The following is a 22862-nucleotide window of genomic DNA, read 5'->3' as shown; positions in this document are numbered from 1 at the left end:
GAGGATAAGGGACCTTGATTCAAATCCCCACTCGACCATGAAGCTCACCGATGACCTTGGGCCAGTCACTATCTCTCAGCCCAGCCTACCTCACAGGGTTGTTGCGAACATAAAATCAGGAGTGGGAGAAACATGTTTGCATGCCACCTTGAACTTTTTGGAGGAAAGGTGGGATATAAATGTAATAAATAAACAAACAAACATTATCCATTATCCTGTTCCTCCCATAGCTGACTCAATCCAATGAACCTTCATTGCAGGATACCTTTAATATTTGCAGACCTTTTACTAGTTGTGTAAAGAGGAGAATTCCAGCAAGTGCAGTTTTGCCCCAAAGGGGCATGGGAGGGGGAGGAGAGATAGCAGACTACAACAAAATTTCCCCTTCTGCATAGCTAAGCAATTTATGGAAACCTCAGCCTCCTTCCCATTCCTGTAATACTAAAGGCGGAAGAGTAGCAGGGGTCAAGGGGAGAATGTCTGCTCAGTTCGAAGACTTGGTGCTGTTAGGTCCAAACCCAACACGCAAGTCGCCCTGTCAACCCCAACTCGCTTATTACACCCGGGAAGAGTGCGGAGTTGAGTGCAAATGAACCCACTATCAGAGATCAAGTAACACGAGACAAAAACCTTTGCAAAGGGGACCCAATACTTACAAGCCGAAGCAGGCCAGCATGGGAACCTCGTTTATTGGTGTTCAATGGTTTATATAGGCTTACCCCGAAGTTTACAATATCGGGTTCACGTCATAAAATACAAAAGAAGCAATTGCCAACTGTCATAGCTTTGGGGCATATGTAAGGAGGTAAAGAGGTACAGGGGGAAGGACAAAGTGGAAACATCAAGACTATCTCTCAGACTCTATGTCTGCATATTTCGCATGTCCTTGAGATAAGCACTATGCAGGAACAGACAAAGGCAACTATTGAGGGGAGGCCCAGCTGCAACCGGGCGCACCCTAAACTGGAGACAGACATGATATTACTCTGCTTACATATCAAAGGAGTATTACAAGTCAAGGATATGAGGGGCATTGGAATAGCGTTTGACATTTCTATGCAAGGCGCGTTTGTAACAATAAGCAAGGCCATAAGCATAAATGTGATACAGAAATGCATAGTAGGGAAGTTTCCAGCTTAAATCGGCTTTTATTATGCGAGCCACTGGAATGTAGGTAAGGGTCAGGTCACCAGGAAATAAACCGACATTTTATATCAAGAGTCATATAAAGGCCACTTTGGTTCTATTTCCCATGAAGCCCAAGCTGGTTAAGGTAAGACAAGTGAATTATAGTTTTACAGGCACTGGGGGTTTCAATTTATCCCTAACAGTGCCAAGCAAATAAGGATGTAGATGGGACATTCCCCCATTATCAGTTCAATTCCATTCTACACACAGGTGCTGCAGAGTCATAAAATCAGGAACTGAGGTGCTTTTATAGCACTTGAGGTGTTCTAAATGTAAATGTACTGCCTTCAAGTTCATTCCGACTTATGGCGACCCTATGAATAGGGTTTTCATGAGGCTGAGAGGCAGTGATTGGCCCAAGGTCACCCAGTGCGCTTCATGGCTGTATGGGGATTCGAACCCTGGGCTCCCAGGTCATAGACCAACACCTTAACCACTACACCACACTGGCTGTCACTGAGGTGTTCTAGCAAAATAAAATAAAAAATCCAAAGCATTTCCATCTTAGCTACACAGGCAACTACTTCTGAGTCACCATTATAAAAGCACTAAAGCTTTCAAGAACACTGTTCAAAATAAGCTTTGCCATCTTCCAGCCCACGACCACTCTCAGTAATGCTGATCTAAAGTTAACTTTCTGAAGTTTTAATAAAGAAAAACCTTCCATGCTGATGAGCACCATCAGAATCCACCACAATGATATTCTCACTCACTGCTGATGAGGCCAACCTCTGACACAAATCATATTCCTCATTTTCTGTGCCTGCATCAGCTTTCCTTCAACCCACTTAGAACACCCACTCTGCACTTAATGCTGTGCTGTCCTGTTAGCAACACATATTGTGCTTATACAAAAAGCTGTGCAAGTCAAGATGCGGCCACCCTATGATTCTGTGCCAAATGTAGTAGTCCCAGAAGAACAGTGTCTGACAGAAAGGGAAAATTCAGAGACAAAACGGATTGCTTTGCAACCATAACCATACTAACTTTATTTCAACAGGCATTTTAAGGAAGTTTTCTGTTTTTATGATTATTTTGATTTTTTCCACCGCATCCTTTCTGAAATCTTTACATACACCACTTAGAAACTTCCGTGATTAAGCAGTATTGAAAAATAGCTAAAACAAATAAATAATTTGCAGTGGTGCAGCTAGGACTGGACCTGTTCGCCAAAGTCCAGGGACCTGCAGCCCATCACCCCCCCCATGACCATTAATGTATGGAAGACAATGGAGGCAATGGCAAACGTGCCTGGCATCAGCATTTAAACTGGCATAGGTATGCCAGGGGCCACAGCCTCCTTTCTTACTTATTAACGTTAAAAAATATTTTCTATTTATAGGGCAGCCATTTAAGAATGTGCACACTTATAGATGCTTATTTTGTTATTTCTACTTTAAAAACTGGATCAAAAGACAAAACATACCACCACAACAGTGCCCTAATACATAATTTATACCTGTAACAAGTGCAACCAAGCTCTGTGTGACCAATTTTTACTTTGCATTTTAGATATACAGAAGTTTTATGTAGGCACCGAAAAAGGTAAAACATAAAGCCAACAAGCTCATACATTTGCAAACATGTACATCATACAGATACACCTGTGAGGGGAAGGGACATAGCTCAGCAGCAGAGATTAAACTTTGCATGCAGAGTCTCAGGTTTAATCCCTTGGCATCTCCAGATAGGGCTGGGAAAGACCTGTCTGAAACCCTGGAGAGTCACTACCAGTCAGTGTAGACAATATTGAACTAGATGGAGCAACGTTCTGGCTATATATAAGAAAGCTACCTATATCAGGAAGTTCTATATTTTTGAAAGCGCATTCATACTAGCAGACTTTGGTGTGCCTGTGTAGTATGTGAAATGAGCCTTTAATCTAAAAGAGTTTGCCCAGCAAGACTACATAATATTTCTATTACTTATGCTTGGCAAGAATGCAAGGCAGCCTAAGATTTAAAAAAGAAAAAGGAAGAAACTATGTAGATTATATAAGCGCTTGGAACTTTTTTGAGCAAATGCCCCAGTTTTGCAACTTAGATATATAAAAATATCCTCAGAATGACAACATGATCTTACTGGAGCTAAGCAAGAAACAATTCAGAACTGGAAACATTCCATCTAAGTGAACACACTTCCTATGAACCATGACTTTTTCTTTCTTCAAAAAGGGTTCCTTTCGGGCAGTTTCACCTCCCTCCCCCCTCAAAAAACCACATTTGCTAGCTAGCAAACAAAGTTTCACATTAGGAAAGCCAGGCAGAACTTTGCCAGTGAAAGTACGTTAATGATTTCAAAACTATAGGTTGAACTACTAATCCCTTTATTTGCAAGGAACTGAACAGCATCTGGCTGGAAATCACAAGGCACAAGAAAGATCCCATATATACTGTTTAGATAAGTTTCAATCCATCATCTTGACCAACCCAATTTAAAGGAAAGGGATCCTAACAAAAGCATAAGTTTTCAAGTCAGTTCTTCCACCTGCTTTTCTGCTGACCACAAGCTATGCTCAATAAACCTAAATTCTCTCCTGAAGCTTCTCTTCCCCCGCCCCCGCATAAACCTCCCCATCCCCAAGAGCTCAAACTTCTCTTAGCCTTCTTTGCTTACCCTTCCCGAACACCAGGACACATCCACCACCGGCCAGCTGCCCACGGGAGACTGAAGCGTGCCCTCAGAGTGCCAAGAGGCGGCACTCCCCAATCAACATGAGAGTTTGGAGTTGAGCAACAGAAACCACTCCTACCACTGAAATGGGTGTGCCACCTCTCCAGCAGCACTTGAAAATCCTGGAACCTGTCCTGGCATAGCACAAGGCCAGGTGCTGAACAGCGAGCTACTGTGCTACGGAATGAGAGCATGCCTGACACTAAACTGAGTACAAAAGAAAGCAATGCAAAGTGATTTACTGCTCTTAGGAAGTTGCACTTCCCTCCCCTCCCGACACCAACACCCATCTCCTGTTCCTTTAATAGCAACCTAAACTTAATACCTGAAGCTCCATCCATTATCTCCATGCCAGGAAAAGTCTCACCTGGTTAGTTTCTCTATGTCAGGCTATTAGGTAAAGAAAGTAGGCCAATAAAAGAAATGGCATCCTAAAATGTTTTCCCCCTTTACTTTTGCTCTCTGCTTTACAAGGAGCCTGCTTGTTCTGATCAGGGTGAGAAACAGATCTGAAAACCCGGGCCACCTTTCCTGCTTTATGCTGGGATGCTCCCTTTGAAAATACAAGCACCAATACTCTCTGCTAAGCGCAAAAGAGATTTCAGGTTGATGGAACCTTACAAAACTTACCACCTATAGATTTTTGGGTTCTAGCATCACAGCCAGCTTTTCTTTTTCCACCTGCCTTCATTTTTTCTTAACATCCAGCCCAAAGGAGGACACTGGAAAGAGACTTGGAAAACTTGTCCACTATTTTAGTTGGTCCTAATGAAGATATTGCCCTATCTAATGTTTGTGTTTGGATTCCTCCCATCTCCATAGACCAGCATAGCTGCCTACGACTTTTGAGTGCTTTGGAAACATTAATGTTGCTCTTTTGTACATCTGCCTCACACTCATGTAAATGTGTTATCATGCATGCGCAGAACGGACCTGCAGGACATTCCAGACATTCAGCGTTAATATCCAACCAGTAATAATCATTATTATGCAAATGTGCAGATGTCTTTGCCCTACACTCTGGCCAATTATTAATCAGATATTTATGCAACCTGCCTTAACAAAAGGAAGAGGGGATTACTGCCATAATTATTTTTCTGCAGCTCTGCTTTGCTCTGAATAGAAATAATTCATGCCAGTTTGGTGTTTTTTATAATACAACATGATACAATTTGTGTTAAAACTCCTAAACATGACAGAGACATGTCTACAAAGAGTTACTTGCATGGAAGACTGGATTGCAGTTTGCCAGTTAATGGGACAAATTCAAGAGCTGCATGTAGCTGGTAAATAGGGTTGCCAGGTGACTGGTTTTTGCCCGAAGACTCTGGATTTTTGGGGTCTCTGTGGGTAAGTCACCTTAATCTCAGTCTAGACTCTCAGCTTTCATTTTAAAAAAATTCAGTTTCAAGGTGACCTGCTTCTCGATATATACATCAAAACATCAGCTGCTGCCGCCCCCTCACACACACACAACTTCTGTTAAACAAGCTCATAGCTGGCTGCCCTAACCCTGCCCTTCCAGGTTTGTAGCCAGTAAGTGTTGACCTCCAGGCAGGACCACATTGCAAGGCCTGAAAACTGTCGTTTCATAAATTGAGTAAGCATACAGTCTTCAGTCTTTTTCTCTCTTGTGTGCAAAGTCAAACAAGTTTAAATTTTCCTGGGCTGTTGAAGAGAGCACTGTTTTGAAAACCTTCTCAATATGAAGCTTTAATCCAGTACTCGCTTTTCTGGGAGTAAAGCTGCAATGCTAATCCCACACACCTGGAGTAAACCCCATTTGAACTCAATAAGACTTACTTTTGAGTAGACATGGTTAGGATTGTGCTATAAATTAATGGGACTTTTGACTGAACATAGCAAAGAATTGTCTTTGTTGTAAATCTGTCCCCCTCTAATCCTATTTTTTAAAGCAATTAGGCAGGGCTTACATAGGTATCACTGCTTTTATTATGTAGGAAACTAATACTGATTTTATTTTAAAAAAACTTCTGCAATAACCAACTGGTTTTGACAATAAACTATTATATGGGGTGTATGTATTTTTACATCTCCAGTGTGTGTGTGGCTGTATGGATGGAGCCTTCCCAACAGCCCTGTGAGGTAGGGTTGGTGACTGGAAACCAAGACAGCTCACAATACAAAATAAATCCCTTTAAAATCCAATAACCATGACAACAAATAAATAAACAGTTGCAAAACAGCTTAAAGTGGCTGATTCTTTTGTTTTTGTTTTTCTATTTGCATTTCATTTACCTTTAACCTCACTTCCCTACAGAGCTTGGAAGATTACTTTTAAAAAGTAATAAATTACAGCTACAGTTGCATGGCCCCCCAAACGTAGTAATTACCGTTACAATTACAATTGCTCCCGAAAGTAACTGATTACTTTACTTTTACACAAAAGTAATTGCTACAACTACATTTTAGTTATTACTATTTTTAGTTGCATACAAGGTGCTGGCCTTGGCTGCTGCACATCTAAGTAGCCTAATTATTAAAAATAAGCACGCGCACACAGAGGGTAGTAGTATATATATATTTTATCCATAAGATTAACAGAATGGCATAACAAAATCTCACATCCCCTCACCCCACCCCCAGCAATGATGATACCCCAACACACATATTTTTTGTGTACATTTATTGCCTCCAGCTCTTTTCTCCTTTCACTCCTGTCAATTCTTAAATAATTGTTTTCTCCATCCCGTCTCGCTCTCCACCTCCTCCCTCGCCACCTCCTAAGCACCCATAGAGCATGAAGAACAACACTGCACAGAAGCCCAATTTGAAGCACATGATTTTCATTCACAAATCGGAGGAGCAGAAGACTTCCCCTGCTCCCCCCCCAAGTAATGCACAAAAGTTATGCTGGAAACATTACAATTACTCCTCAAAAGTAATGAAGTTACTACTCATTCTATTACCAGCAAAATGTAATGAAGTTACCCACTCGTTACTCAAAAAAGCAATAAATTACAAGTAATTTGTTACTTGTAACTGGTTACTTCCAAGCTCTGAACAGCGGTTCCATGCTCTCAGCTCAACCCCCTTAAACCCACTGATGATGCACCTGGTTGGTTGCATGACAGCTTGTTACTTGCCCAATAGTGGTAAAAGAGAATTCACATACTGGGAAGCATGGCTGCAACTGTTGTTGTTCCCAAGCTGCTGCCTGTGAAGGTAGACCAAATCATGTGTTTTCTCTCTGTCAATTATTAGTCACTGGAATTGGGTTGGCTGTCAAAGTGAGTTTATAGCAGCCCACAGGGTAGACAGAAAGGGTAGAGAATCTTCTTATTCTTACTCATTGGAATTGCCTTACTCTTGGAATTGTCGTTGATCACAAGCTAAATATGAACCAACAGTGCGATGTGGCTGCAAAAAAGGCAAATGCTATGTTAGGCTGCATTAACAGAAGTATAGTTTCCAAATCGCATATTGGTTCCCCTCTATTCAGCACTGGTTAGGCCTCATCTTGAATACTGCATCCAGTTCTGATCTCCACACTTCAAGAAGGATGCAGACAGACTGGAACAGTTCAGAGGAGGGCAATAAGGATGATCAGGGGACTGGAAACAAAACCCTATGAGGAGAGACTGAAAGAACTGGGCATGTTTAGCCTGGAGAAGAGAAGACTGAGGGGAGATATGATAGCACTCTTCAAGTACATGAAAGGCTGTCACATAGAGGAGGGCCGGGATCCTTTCTCAATCGTCCCAGAGGGCAGGACACGGAATAATGGGCTCAAGTTGCAGGAAGCCAGATTTTGACAGGACATCAGGAAAAACTTCATAACTGTTAGAGCCATACAACAATGGAATCAATTACCTAGAGAGGTAGTAGGCTCTCCGACACTGGAGGCATTCAAGAGGCAGCTGGACGGCCATCTGTTGGGAATGCTTTGATTTGGATTCCTGCATTGAGCAGGGGGTTGGACCTGATGGCCTTATAGGCCCCTTCCAACTCTACTATTCTGATTCTATTATTCATTTCTCAAACCTCTTTCTGAAGTGAAGGGTCAAATCTGTAAAGTTTGGAGCAGTCGTGTTAAAAGGTACGGTAGGGCGTTCCAGGCAGGCAGGGGGTTGCTTGATCCCTAGTCAAGCTTTACCAACAGCACAGTCCAAACCACATATACTCAGAAGTAAGTCCTATTGAGTTGTATGGTCCTTAGTGTGTTTAGAATTGCAGCCTTCAGGAACACACATCTTTACTCCCGAATGCTCTCATCTAACACTTCCACAACACTAGGCTCCTTTCTTCCTACAATGGCCTTCTGGTGACTGGCCTGGCCTGAGGGTACTTAAATCCTCTTGCCAAAAACAAGTAGGCTAGATTAAGTGTTCCCTACTCAGGCTCCATCTTTTAGCTAAGATTTCTTAATTTCCAATCAGATAAATGTTTTTATTTGAATTGTATGCTTCAAGCAACTTTGGTTGATGCTTAACGCGTCATGCTTAATAACATCACTAAGGCCCACCCCTGAAATCTCAGGGTTTGGGATGCCTCTGACCTGGCAACCCTACTGGTGAAGCAGAGATGGCCGGCTATCACCATTTTAAATTGCATACTGTTGTAGAAAAACAGGTGTGAAGGGATGAGCCAGGAGGCCTGAACTCTACAGGTCTTTAGTGCTAGGCCCCAGATCTTGTCAACCTTCCCTCCTTTTAAAAAATTGCTCGGGGACCTAAATATGTATCTATACATATAAATTAGCATATGCAAATGTTATGCAAATCCACTCTCTGGGTCTGTACCTTGTCTTCTCAGTACTTAGCCACACCCCTACCTTACAGGTTACTGCCAATTTAAAGCCAAAAGGAAGCTGCACGTGCAACCTCTACAAATGGGGACAGGGAGCGTATCTCTGTTCTGACCTTCAAGATGCCTGGGATCTAATTACGTTCTATATTTGCATCTCATTCTTCCTCCGAAGAGAGGCTTCCACAAATCCACCTCATCAGTTTCACAGGGCCATTGAGCAACCCATTCTCCCCTCTGTCTAATCACAGGAGGGATGGAGTGCTGTTTTTTCCCCCATGTCAGGCTTCTGGGAGTTGGAGCAGATAAGAGCAGCCCAATAGACCACCGGCTTTTGCCTGGTCCAAACCTCAGCACAATATGAAAGAATGCCTTTTATGGCATAAGTCAAGTAAAATCAGGTGGGCCGCTACCTCATTTTATCCATGTAACCTGCAACCTGTGAATGTCATGGCCATGACTCAGCAGTAGGGCATCTGCTTTGCATAAAAAAGGTCCCAGGTTCAATCACTGGAATCTCCAGGTTACGCTAAGAGAGACACCCTGCCCAAAACCTGCCTGGGCATGGCCAGTCAGAGTGGATAATATTGAGCTAGATGGACCAATGTTTTGCCTCAGTACCAGGCATCTTCCTATGCTCCTATGGCTGTGTGCAGGAACGCCTATCCGAGCCTCCCTCATGTTGGATTAAGTCAGTTTCACAGAGGTTTGATCTATCCGTGATCACATGGGGCTGCCAGGTTTGCAGGAAGAGGCTGACACGATGATGTCAATGTGAGCAAGGAATGAGAAAAACCAGGTGTTGGTCAGCAACTGCCAGCTGACTTTAAAAAAAAACAGGAGGGGGGGAATCTAACAACAGGTTCTGAACAAGAGCAGTTTATCTGAGTATCGAGAGAATGTGGAATGTTAGCACAATTACCCCTAGAAGCTTTCTGCCATTCTCAACTAGTTCCAGATGTTACTAATTGTCATGCCAGCTTGCCAGCCTTGCCCTGGCCTGCATTTAAAATGGCTAAATCCCAAAGCCTTGTGGGGAATTCTTCCCCTTGACATCTTTTTTGTTAACTTGCTAGCAAGCAGTTAAACCTTTGATTTTCTTTCATCACTGTGACTTGGTGATTTTTACAACACAGCTGCATCAGCTTACAGTGGTTTTGCACCTTCTTATCAGCAGAAGGGGCCTGGTTCCGTCAAGGCTGTAAAACTCCTTGCTTTGTTATGGGAAACCAAGAGGAGGCGCCAGGTGCTGTGGGAACATAGTTTTTTCATCCCTTTGATGAAAATGTTAATTGTCTCCGGCTGGGAGGGATTTTTCATCCATAAGAAGAGGCTCAGAACTCTGGGTTTGCGTCCCACTTCGGAGCACCACCTTGCCTTTGGTGATGATCTGTTGTGGCTCCATTCCCATCCTGTCTCGCAACTCCCTGAGGGGAAGAAGGCTATCCATTGAGAGATCCTATGCTTTGTAAGTATAGCTTAGGCAGAAAGCTTTGTTATTTTGATTTGTGCCAAGAAACTTATTTTACCTTTTTATTTACTAAAACCTTACCCGTTTGGGCGTATGGTATCAGGATCCAATTTGCTGCTAAAACTTACTTTTGTGCACCCTTTTGTTTTTGTAACCTTTTTATGCTTTTCTTATTTTCTTTTTTAATAAACTTTAATTACTTTAAACCAACGTGTGTTCATTCCAGAGAAAGGGGTCAGTTCCTAAATCCAGTCCTTGCCATTTGACCACAACTACCGTGTAACAGAGAAACGTTTACCTGAGACTTCAGAAGGGGCCAGGAGTATAACCAGACTCTGGTCCTGAGAAGCTCTGGTGTTTAAGTGGGCTCTGGGGTTCCCTTCGCCGCAGAGTAGCTAACCAGTTGAAGGGTGGTGGCAGTACTACCTTGCAGGGTTGGTGTGAGCGTGCACAACCTTGGCAAACCAGGATTTGCTGGAATCAATTGCCCAAGATTGGGGATTGACTCCTGGGATGGTGAGAGCAGACGGGGAAGGGTTCCCCGCTTTCACTACACTAATCACTCCCCAGAAGGGCTATGGGTAACTCCTGTTTTATTCTGTTAGGATTACATATTTTTCCAGATTGCCATTTTGGATTTGAGTGGTGATAGTTTCTGGTGAATGGGGAGGGGGCCTTCTCCAGATGCAGAAACAGCTGGAGCAAGCACTCCTAATTAGAGGACAGAACTCTCATTTCAGGCCCATCAAGTATCATGCAAGCGCACCATCCAATTGCCAAATTATTCCCTTTAAAAAACTATCACCCACAACTTTGGCACAGCTCAGCTTAATAAGATCCCTTCATTTGCTCAGTAGGAACAATTGAAGTCTTTGATGCATACTAAAATGCCCTTAATGGTTTGTTTTTTTTAAAAAAATCCTCTCATCTACACTGCGTAAACACACACAAGAGCAATAAGGAAATTTATTCTCATCCATAACCAATTGAGCAGGAGAAGCATTTGCAGTGTTGGTTTTTAAGTGGCACATCTTGGCAAATAGTTTCATTAACTTTCCATTAAGCTGTAAAAGGAGTCAAGTCTGCAAAAAGTCAACAGCCAACTAACTGATCAGGAAATTTACACAGAAATGTGACATAATGATGTACAGCTCAAAATATTATCCAATTCTAAAATTCAGATCAGCCTACACTGATCGGATGCCCTCCAAATGTTGTCAGGAATCTGATTCTCATCAGCCCTGGCCAGCATGGCCAAGGATGATAGGAGTTTGTAGTCCAAAACAATTGTGGAGGTACAAGATTGGGTATTCTGATATGCCCTGGTCATCAGTCCCATTCACACTTAATGGTAGTACCCGTTTCCCCATGACACAATCCTGAGGTTGCCATATTGCCCCATTAGCCAGGTTTTACCCAGATTCTAGCCATGCTAACCAGTGCCCACTTGGCTCATTAGGTAATCAGGATTCCCAGCTTTCATTTTTGTAAAAAAGGAAGTCTCTAGTCCTTGTGGATCCAGAGATACAAAGCAAAATGCGGAGACAGTTTTCTGCCCATTTTTGTGAGAAATCAGCCTACTCCCACCTTCCATTGTTCTTCACCAATGAAGGACACCATAGCTGTCCTGGGAAAATCAAGAATTTTAGTCTGCCTGCCTGCTGCATGTGCAGAAACTGCACATGCTCACTTGATCAACACATGCAGCTCCGCCCCTTAGCCACAGACTTTCTGGTTGAGCATCAAGTAGAAGCAGCCTTCATCTCAACTGCCTCTGTATCTGAGGATGTGTGTCTTAAATGGTGAATGGAATGGCAGCATCTGCCTGCCACCACAGAGGATGGAATAAAGGGGTTTGAATCCACCAAACGCTCCTTCCTCTGAACAAATACAAAGTATAAAAGCTAGCCTTTCTGAACAAAAGGCTGAGGTATTAGCATTTGCTTTTTTCAGCCTTGCCCCCACCCTGTTAAATGGTGCTTATTCCCAAGCAAAGCTCCATTTGAATGCTGCCTCACTCACCTTGTCGCCCAGCCCAGCCTCTGTTCAGCACTTCAGAAAAGGCTAAACAGTATTTTTTAAAACATTTCCTTCGTCAGAATGACTGGCAGGCATCTCCCCACCAAAGATCATCCTACTGCATTTCCTCCCCAGGGATGGATGTGTGTGTGTGTGCGTGTACATATACACACACACACACGTACATGTATTCATGCATACACACAGGCAGATTTGTATTCAATGCAGTAGGGGTGTAAACTTTCCCCCCTTAATACCAATAGGAATGCCTTTTCCCCCTTAAGACCAATAAGAATGGAACAGCCGCCCTGTCTAATGCTAACACAGCTTGCCAAGTCTTTAGAAGTCACTGTATAAAAAAAAGGTGCCAGCACTCAAGTCTCCATCAAGTTTCAGCCTTTATTATGGAAGGCTTCATTTCCCTTTTCCCTGATCTGGTTTGTGAGCATCAATGTACTAAAGACACTTCTCACATGCCCAGACACTGCTCTCTTTAGATAAGATGATTGACTGAACTGATAATACTAAAATCTTGATTTCTATCTATGTTACAAGCAGGGCCGATGCCAGGCATGACTGGGTCCTTGGGCACCAGCCAGCCCCGAGCCTGCAGCACCATAGCCCAACATCCCGGCTGATACAGGGATGTTGCTAATAAGCCTGCCCATACACCCCACCTACCTCTTGCATCAGAGTGCATAACATGCAGATGTAGCGTGCATGCCTACCATCAATCAGGATGGCAATGGGGCATCAACCCCTTAGGGAAGCTTCTGCTGCCATCTTGGGTGATGGCAGGCATGTACACACAGCATGCACAGTGTGCACACTGATAGCGGAGATAGGTTGTGCATGCGTGAGGGCTTATTGAAGCCCAAGCTGCCTGTATGGGAGGGTGCGTGGAAGCTCCTGCTCCAGCTTTGGGTTGCAGAATCTGATGCTGCTGCGGATCGCAGAATGGGAGCGCCACCCTCCTACCCTATGGAAGGGCCCTTCAAGCCCCCCGGGCTGCAGGGGTGCTCGGCCAGGGCCCAACCTGGCCACCCTCTGGCACCAGGCAGGGTTACAAGTTGTTGAGGTGTGTTCATTTCACATTTCCTAATTGTTGGTAAGACAACCTCTGGGTCACACACAGGCTGTGTTTAACTGATGTGTTGCTGTCCTTTTGTTTTATGCTCGTTTTTTATACTGCTGGATTGACTCCTTTACACAAACTCAGAAAGCTGCAGAATTTCTTCTCTAAGAAGGGAGGATGTGTGTGTATAGCTTTCTAAGTTTGTGCATTGGTATTATATATTCTGAGGAGTCTTGATAAACATTCTGGTGGTTTACAAGTGCCTGGTATGCGGAACATAAAATGAGCAAAGCAGTAAATTTCCACTACCATGGGATCCAGGTGAAAAGCCAGCAGCTTTCACACACTTCAGCTGAAGAAACATTAACATGAACCACAATAATGGCATCATTCATCAGGAAGGGGAATTTTGAGTGAAGGGTGCTGGCAAGTAAAGAAGAAAAAACAGAAGTCACCACTGAAGGGAAATAAAAAGCTGCACCTAAACTGATTCCCGTGTCTTTGTTTTTCAAAAAGAGCCTGCTGGATCAGGCCAGTGGCCCATCTAGACCAGCATCCTATTCTCACAGTGACCAACCAGGCGTCCATGGGAAGCCCACAAGCTGGACCTGAGTGCAAGAGCATGCTCCCCTCCTGCAGCTTCCAGAAACTGGAATTCAGAAGCATACTGCCTTCAACAGTGGAGGTAGAACATAGCCATTAGGTTAGTAGCCATTGATAATTATCATCCATGAATCTGCCTAATCCTCTTTGAAAGATTTCTCTCTCCCCAGTCACAACATAAACCTCTCTTGTCTTGCAGGCAATCCCATGCCAAATTCAGCTATGTTTTTATTTTTTATTATTAAATTTCTATTCCACCCTCCCAAAAGCCCAGGCAGCAAACAAATTAGCAAAGCAAAACAATTTAAAAAATCTAAAACATTAAGAAATCTAAAAACATTTAAAGCAGTCACATCCCCTCACAGCTAATCATTTCTCAAGGTCGCCAGGAACAGGCACCTTTCAGCCATTAAATGCTGGGTAACAAGAATGTTTTCAAACGCCTCCTGAACGTTAATAATGAGGGAAGCAGACACACCTCACCAGGAACATTCCATGAACAGGAAACCATCACCAATGAGACACTGTCTCGGGACAGTGCCTACAAGATTGCACTCTACAGTGGCACCACCAACAGGGCCTCCCCAGCCAATTGTAGGGCCTGAAATATTAGCGAAGGCACTCTTCTAGGTACGTGTATCCCAAGTTATTTAGGGCCTTTGTACAATACTAGTAGCACCTTAACTTGGGTCTGGTAACTAGGGATGGGCAAATATGTCAGTTTCAGTTTCTTACAGTATCTCATTTTTCCACTCTTAAGTTCTGTTCTTCATATTTCCATACAACTCTGCAAAAAAAACTTTTTAAGTTATCACAAAAATTCAGCTGCATTGTATGAATTTCAACTATACACATTTTATATGCACTCTTCCATAATATACACATTTTTGCAAAGCAGTTTTCCCTAATATAATGCATTTTTAATGTAAATGACACTAATATCTGTATTTATATGACACTTTACTCAGCATGTATTTCTGTACACATTTCTTGGCTGGAGATCTGCACTGCAAAATTTGGATAAGTGCAAATTTCGAAGTATGACTGTGTTTCTATTTGCATATTGTTTCGGAAAGTGCAAACCCTACCAGTAGCTCATTAGTAGCCAGTGCAGTGCTTTCAGTAACAGTGACACGAGTTCCAATCAGGTTTCCCAGCTCGGGAACCTAGCGGTTTATTTTGAAACCGTCTTTCATCTATTTAGTCAACTCTGACTGACAGCAGCTTTCCAGGGTTTCTGGCAGAGCTTTTCCCTATCACCTGCTCCTTTTCACGTGAGATGCCACAGATTGAATCTGGGACGTTCTGCATACAAAGCATATTCTTTGCAGCTAAGATGTATTTCTCCTGTTCCCCCTTTGGACAGCTTACATTAGGTTTAAGGAAGTTTACCTGAGGCTCAAGGACAATCTCCCAGCCATGCTCTTTTGGGGAAGGGCTGTAGCTCAGTGGTAGAGCATCTGCCTGGCATGCAGAAGGCCCCACGTCCAATCCCCAGCATCTCCAAGTAGGGCTGGGAGAGACCACTGCCTGAAATTCCAGAGAGCTGCTGCCAGTCAGTGTAGAAAATACTGAGCTAGATGGACCAACGGTCTGACTCAGTATAAGGCAGCTTCCTGCGTTCCTATTTTCCCCATTAGCTACAACAGCATTTATACAGCAGCAGAGTTTTTTCAGGCTGCAAACCGTTTGTCACTGCAGTTTGCAGGAGAGGGGGTAGCATTTAAAAAGCTCATCACATTTACAGCTCCCAATGCATATTAAGTAGCTATCTGCCAGTGCAACCACTACTAGAGACATGCAGTGCAGTCAGGCAGATGTTACACTTGCTGAATTCTGCACGCACAAAGAGCAGCTTTTTAAATTCATGCATGGCTGGTGCAGGATAGGACCCACTTGGTCTGGATCCCACAGCACTTTCAGGGTCTCTTAATGATGCATTCGAAGCCATCAACAGGGAATCACAGAACCACTGAGTTGGAAAGGACCTTGGAGGTCATCTACTGCAACCCACTGCACTCAATGCAAGATCTGCATTGTAGGATGCAACTACCTTTTCGCTGATAAATGGCCATCCATCCCCTGCTTAAATAGCTCCAGCAAAGAAGATCACGTCACCTCCCGAGGCACTGGCAGCACTGTTGCAGGAATTTAATACACAATCAAGCCCATGTCATTACTTTTTATTATGCATTATGGGATTGGGGAGATTGCTCAATAGATGTAATCCCATTTTAGATTTTTTTGTCTACCTGCTCTTGCTGCTGCCAGTATTATCATCATCACCATCATCATCTAACATTTATAACCCACCTTTCTTACCTCATGGTCCCGCTCACAGGCTATTCCCATAGGCATCTGGTTGGCCACTGTGACAACATGATGCTGGACTAGATGGAACCCAAATGTGATTTTCAGGAAGTCATCTGCCCAGGCACTGACTAGACTCAGACATGCTTAGCTTCAGTAAGGTGGCAGCCTCCATGCACCTTCAGACCATACCCTAATGTTGGGGGGAGGGGGATGATTCACTGAAATGTGTAGCTATTTGTTCTAGACCTAGAACAGGCATCCCAGCTGGATGCAAAAAATACTAGGCCAGAAGTGAGACAGAACCCTTGGTGTTGGGGTATGGATCCTCCATCACAGCCCCAGGAGTAACGTTAAACCCCACCCAAGGATTCTTGTGCTTCATCAAGTCTGTGGATGACCTTCTTCCTGGTCAAAAATGTGATTTCACTCCCTCCATTCCATCCCACCCTTAACAACGTGAGGCTCAATTCATATCACTGGAGAGAAGCTGCTTCCCTATGACTGGATCACAGACTCCTCTAGTTGTTTGAATAACTGAATTGCACCGTCTGGCCAGGTCACACTGGCTTTTCACCTGCCAGTTCTGCATCTCCCATGCAATTACTTTTTATCAAGTGTTAAGGGTCTGGTGGGAGGGAAGGACTTGCCTCAGGAGCAGCAGCAGCCGCCGCCGCCGCCACCCTTGATGATTTAAAGCAGTTTCTCCAGCTCATAGCCCTCTAGATGTCATTGCACTACAACTCCTATCATCCCTGATCACTGGCCATACTGTTTGGGGCTGACAGGAAATGGAGTCCAACATCCAGAGAGCCAAGGTTTCCCCATCTCTGATGCAAATAATACCTAGATCAGAACCCTGATTCAGGGACCCTCCATGCATGCATATAGATGGCTCCCTGTTTCAAAAGCCTGCCCTCCAACTTGGGGAAGGCGAGCAGAGGTTGGCACGCTCGTCCCTACTCATATGATGCTTTTACATGTAAGCGGAGCACTTGACAGGGGCTTCAGTCTGCCCACAATATTCCATTTTTGGGGACTACGACCTGAGAGACCAGAGTTTGAATCCCCACACAGCCCTGAAGCTCACTGGGTGACCTTGGGCCAGTCACTGCCTCTCAGCCTCAGAGGAAGGCAATGGTAAACCCTCTCTGAATACCGCTTACCACAAAAACCCTATTCATAGGGTCGCCATAAGTCAGGATCAACTTGAAGGCATTTCCATTTTCAGCAGGCACAGAAAGTTTTCCCTGGAGGAAGCAAGCTGTCAGTCTGTGGTCCTGAGGAAATGCAGAATGCACTCTGTATCTTTCACTGATTCATGCCTGAGTAGGAACTTCCTCAGTGGCAAACCAAATTGCCATTACAGCATTATAAAAGTGTTTAGATAGCTACCACAGATAAACAGCACCACGGTATGTTTTGCTGCCGTAGGGCCAGAGGATAGGAAACAATTGCAATGCAGAGCCCAGACATTAGGCGCATACCTGAGTTTTATCCTGACGTTTTGTGACAGCAGCCCCTGCAACCGCAAACCACTCATAGTTAACCACAGTGGTGGCAGCTTGGAAAAAACAAACTAAAGGTTTTTTTTGGGGGGGGGGGCTGCTGAGATTTTTTTTATTTTAATGAATGGAAAACTCCAGGCACATGCACAAGTCTTTTGACTTGCTAAGTGGCTTTAGAATCAGTGGACATTTTAGACTAAGGAATTTTTCTGATGCAATGCCGGACAAATCAGTTTGATTGTATGTGCCTGAGTCTCAGGCTCACTCATAGCAACACAGGAAGCCTGCCCTATGCAGTACCAGACCATTGGTTCATCTAGCTCAGTATTGCATACACTGGCTGGCATTGACTCTACAAGGTTTCAAGGCAGGGGTCTCTTGCAGCCCAGCCTAAAACACCAGGAATTGAACCTGGTAGCTTCTGAATGCAAAGCTGATGCTTTATCACTGAGCCATTGCCCTCCTCCTCCCCTCGCACAAGGAAATTGCCTCCCCCTTTCCTGGTTTGTAGCAAACCATGGTTTACCATTTCACCTAACCATTTTTTGCGCTCAACCAGGGATTGGGCAGCAGAGTTTGTTCCAGGGTGACTCCAAACCAGGGCTGTGGAGTCGGTAGAAATGTTCCGACTCCGACTCCTTCATAAATGGCAAATGTATACGAACTAGTAATAACAAATTTACTATAGTAAAATGGGAGCACAAGGCATTTCATCACCACCACGTGAATCCAGAGCTTGGAAAAGTTACTTTTTTGAACTACAACTCCCACAAGCCCAATCCCTGGGGCTGATGGGAGTTGTAGTTTTAAAAAGTAACTTTTCCAAGCTCTGGATTCGCGTGGTGGTGATGAAATGCCTAGTGCTCCCATTTTACTACAGTAAATTTGTTATTACTAGTTCATATACATTTGCCATTTATGAAGGAGTCGGAGTCAGACAGTAGAAAAATAGAGGAGTCGGAGTCGAAGGTCTGACGTACCGACTCCACAGCCCTGCTCCAACCATAGTTAGCAAATTCAGACAAAATGGCAAACTGAGGTTTGTCTCAAACCAGGAAAGGGGAAAAGAGAAAATTGCCATCAACAAAGGGAGGAGGGAGTACACAAGCCCAAAGGTCCTCCCATGCTTGTTCACAATGCCAAATGATGGTTCTGTGTTATGTCTGAAACAACTGTAATCAGTCACCCTTGCCTTTTGAAATGGCTAACTCATTCTGAATCAACAAGATCCATGTCCTCAGCTGGCCAAAAAGGCAAAACAATTACCAAGGTTACCAAGTTAAAATCTGTGACATCAGGTTGGCAGAGGCAAGTCAATCAGTGGATGTCTGAAGGTAGGGGGAGCAACCTCCTGCCCCAGTTCCTTCAAGCAGCGGCATCTCCCCACCTGGGAGCTAGAGCAACATTGATTACTTATCCTCCCAGAGTCTAAATCAGCCTTTGCCAACCTGGTGCCCTCCAGATCTTTTATACTATAAATCCCATCAGTGCACCCAGCAAAGCCTATCAATAGACATGATGGGAGTGAACTCCAAGTCATTTGGAGGGCACTGTGTTGGATACCCCTGGCCTAGATTGGCAAGCATTACCATTGTAGGAAGGAGCTATACCCTAGAAGCTCCCTTGTCGCTAAAGCATATATGAGTGAAGTCCATGTGGGTTTGATGTAACAGCAGAATCTAAGCCACGTTGCACACATCAGATTATGTTTTGTTCAGCTCATATGTAAAATGGCATTCTCTCAGCAACGTAATAAGAGCCTGCTGGATCAGGCCAGTGGCCCATTTAGTCCAGCATCCTGTTCTCAAAGTGGCTAACCAGATGCCTATGGGAAGCCCACAAGCAGGACATGGGTGCAACAGTGCTCCCCCCAGGTCCCGCTAGTTCCAAAGATTATAAAACAATGACAGTTAGACAATTTTTTTTTTAAGTACTGAAGAAGAAAGCATCAACATTTAACATCTTTAGCCAGAAGAATATCATAGTGCAATTCAGGTAGCTGAGCTCACAGAAATAGTTGGTGACAGGAAATGTCTGAAGGGACCCTAAGGCAAGGCGGGACCGGAAAGTGGCATTAGTGTCAGTCTTGTTCCTTATGCAGCAGCTTGATGCCTGGGGCAACTGCTGAGTATGGGAACAACAGAAATTGTATAATATGTTACAGGATTCAGAACAACTTACCTAATTTGTGTTTTTGTACTCCTTGCAACAATCCTGTAAGGTAGGTTAGCATTATTACTACCATACAGCAGATGGGAGGCCGATGTTAAAGAAAATTGTGGCTTGGCCTAAAGCGACAGAGCTTATGAATTTGTAGTGAAGGTAAGATTCACACCAGGAACCTCCCAATTTACAGTTCAGTCAGTCGCCATTACTCCAGTTCTTACTGTTTGACCTGCCTAAGAGCCTGGCCTGAGCATCCCCACATTCACAGAATTTCTGCCACTGAAGATGGAGCTTGGAGTGTTACAGTCCCCACCCCCCAATTTCAAAGAGCTCAAGGTGGCACACAAACTTCTCCCCCTCTCCGTTGTATCTTCACGATCACCTTGTGAAGTAGGCCAGACTGAGAGATAGTGACTGGCCCAAGGTCACCAGTGGGTTTCAAGGTTGAGTTGGGATTTGAACCCAGGTCTCCTAGGTCCAACACTGTAACTACTACACTACATGGCTAATGCAAAAAACTGTTTTGCTTCTGCAAGTCAGACAGGAAGATAAACAGTAGATACTGGTTGCCTTAAAATGAGAGACGTATTCATGCCATCTCCGACCTTACAGGCCATGCAGTGCAAAGATGTGAAATCCAGCCCATTTCAAGGGTTTGTGCTTAGCAGGTTTCCACGCTCCCAGATGGCCACTACACTGTGATTGGAGTGCAGGAAGAACCTCACCGGCAGTAGCCAGCACACAAGCTCACTGGGACCTCCCAATGCTCCCTTTGGTACCATTGCCACACTCGTGCAAATCCTCACTAGATTCTTCAATAAGCAGAAACCCCTATTTGGAATAACATCCTGCAGAAGAGGCCAGAGGCCACACATTTTATGTAGAATGGCCTCATCTATTATATCACAGAGGGTACAGCCAACCAACATCTGGGGCAAAGTATCAAGCAAAGATGACGGCTGCAGAAGATTTAATTGAAAACAAAATCTTGCTGAGGGTGGGGAGTCTGTTATCAACAGCGATTCTCAACTCAGGAAATGTTATTCTGACATTTCGTTCCCACCTGAGATGTACTTGAAGTTACCCAGGTTAAGACGTAAGCCACTCCACGCACGCACACAACAAACTAATGAAAAAAATCTGAGAAACTGCAGAAGATGTGCAAATGGAAGAGGGCATCTTAACACAAAACTAAGCTAAGATTATTAGGGGACATTGTTTTCTCCCCCTGCCCAACTCAAGTTTCTAGCTCTTATGACAGAATTTCTTTGTTTTATGCAGAGCACAAAATGAACTCCTAAGCGTAACGTGCCACAGGTACGAATGGAGAGATTCTAGCAACAAGACTATTATTTGCAGTGCCTCCAGTTTAGCTTCTGTGGGTCCAGTGACATGAAAGCCTTCTCCGATGCCTGCAAAGCTTCTGCACTCGTCACCCCCACACACTGCCTCCTTTGCCACAAGTTACTCCTCACCCCCCAGAAGTGGGAAAGGGAACTATCTTTGCCTGGAAAACTATAGAGAGCTGTGAGAGAAAGTGGGCGGTTAATCTTTCCCACTTCCTCCTTCAACATCGACACCCATGAAGAAAGCATAATGATGGGGGGGGGGAAGAGGGGCAGGAAAGAAATAAATAAGAGATAAGAGACCTGACCAGGAAGAGAAGGGAATGAAATGAACACTGTATGTGCTAGTGTTCTTTTTCCCCCCTCCTCTCTGGATTCTGGGTGTAATTGTTGGATTTTCCCCTTCCTCCATTGCCCCAGGTGACATCCATGTTTGTTTTTCCCCTTCTCTCTTCTTTGTTGGGTTTTTCCTCCCCCTGGCCTGCCTGCCCCCATCTCCCCCTCACAGCACCCAAGAAACACACACAGAGAATATGAACGAGCAGGGATGTAGTCGTGCAGGGTCTCAGCGGGTGTTAGACCCCTTAACTTTGGGGAAAACAGGGTTCCAGGTGGGTTCCTATGTCTCCAGCATCCTATGAGCCAATCAGCATGAAAGGGGAGTGTGTTAGCCACTGAGAAGAAACTTCTCACATGCTTCCTTGACCGATTCGATTTGATACTTTATTACGGTCAACGACTCGTCAAGAAAAATAAAAATTACAACCAGTTGCAAACATATTGTTAAAATTATCACTAAACTTCCTTGTCCTTTCCTGCCGACTGGAGCCAATCAGAGTGTAAAGAGGTGATTCAGCCACTGAGAAGACTCCTTTTAGTAGCGAACACACACCCCTTTCATGATGATTGGCTCCTAGGGACGTTTGTTATCATGGGAGAAGGCTCATGTAGGAAGGAATGAGAAGTGTGGCGATGACAACGGAGAACAAGTGAGGGGGTGTGGTTGCGAGGAGTAGCAGCATAACTATCATGAAGGGACCCTGCACTTCTGAATTTGCCACTACACTACTGTGAGTGAGTAGGAGACACTCTCAACATTTTGTGACAGGGCATGTCCTATTCTGACTGGCAAGCTCCCCCATGACAGCAATATTATGGTGGCATTTTATTATTAAGAACCATAGTTTTTTTTATATTTCCTTTCATTTATTGACATTTCCTTTCAATATATATATATTAATATGAATATTTTTGCAAGGGGAAACACTTAACAGTAAAAGTAGTGACTAGCAGACAAACTCAGATTGATACTGGCCTGTTAGGTTGACTGAATGCTTTCGAACCGGCACCAGCCAACGGATCCCATCCCTAGAGCCGCGTATTGCTGCTAACAACTTAGCAGGGATCAGGTGACACAAAGGCACCAATAGGGTTCTCCCTGATCCTATAAAGCTGTTTGGTCCTCTTTCTTATCATCTCATATCTTAAACAGGATGAGTGCTGCTCTTTGTAATGGCTAACCCCTCTTGCCTCCAAGACTAACCCTAACAACAAGATGAGAACAAAATCTGTAACCAAGAAAAACTATTTCTGTCATGCCAAACATTGACTTGTGCCTTCACTGGGCTAGTAGGCCAGGACTCACTCATTTCTCTCATTTGTGCATGAGCAGCAGCTATTTCCAAGGGAGCCTAGGCTGCTTTCTTAACCACCTGCCTAAAGGACAAAGGAGAATA

General features: G+C 44.1%; 1 protein-coding gene across 10 annotated transcripts in view; it reads right to left on the bottom strand.

Moving 5' to 3' along the window:
• Positions 1-22862, bottom strand: part of NEDD4L (NEDD4 like E3 ubiquitin protein ligase) — a 433261-nt gene that overhangs the window by 231118 nt on the left and 179281 nt on the right. The window contains exon 1 of one of the 10 annotated variants that reach the window (XM_061615340.1): positions 4187-4367. The exons of 8 other annotated variants lie outside the window; for them this stretch is intronic. In XM_061615340.1, the coding sequence (XP_061471324.1) occupies positions 4187-4198 (12 nt within the window). In that variant the 5' untranslated portion in view covers positions 4199-4367. Of the gene's footprint in view, positions 1-3804; positions 3888-4186; positions 4368-22862 lie in introns of those variants that run through there. One more of the 10 variants, XM_061615395.1, reaches the window with a different exon arrangement.

Source organism: Rhineura floridana, chromosome 1 (genome assembly GCF_030035675.1).
Source record: "Rhineura floridana isolate rRhiFlo1 chromosome 1, rRhiFlo1.hap2, whole genome shotgun sequence".
NCBI lineage: Eukaryota > Metazoa > Chordata > Lepidosauria > Squamata > Rhineuridae > Rhineura > Rhineura floridana.
This window is presented reverse-complemented; position numbering and strand designations above follow the sequence as displayed.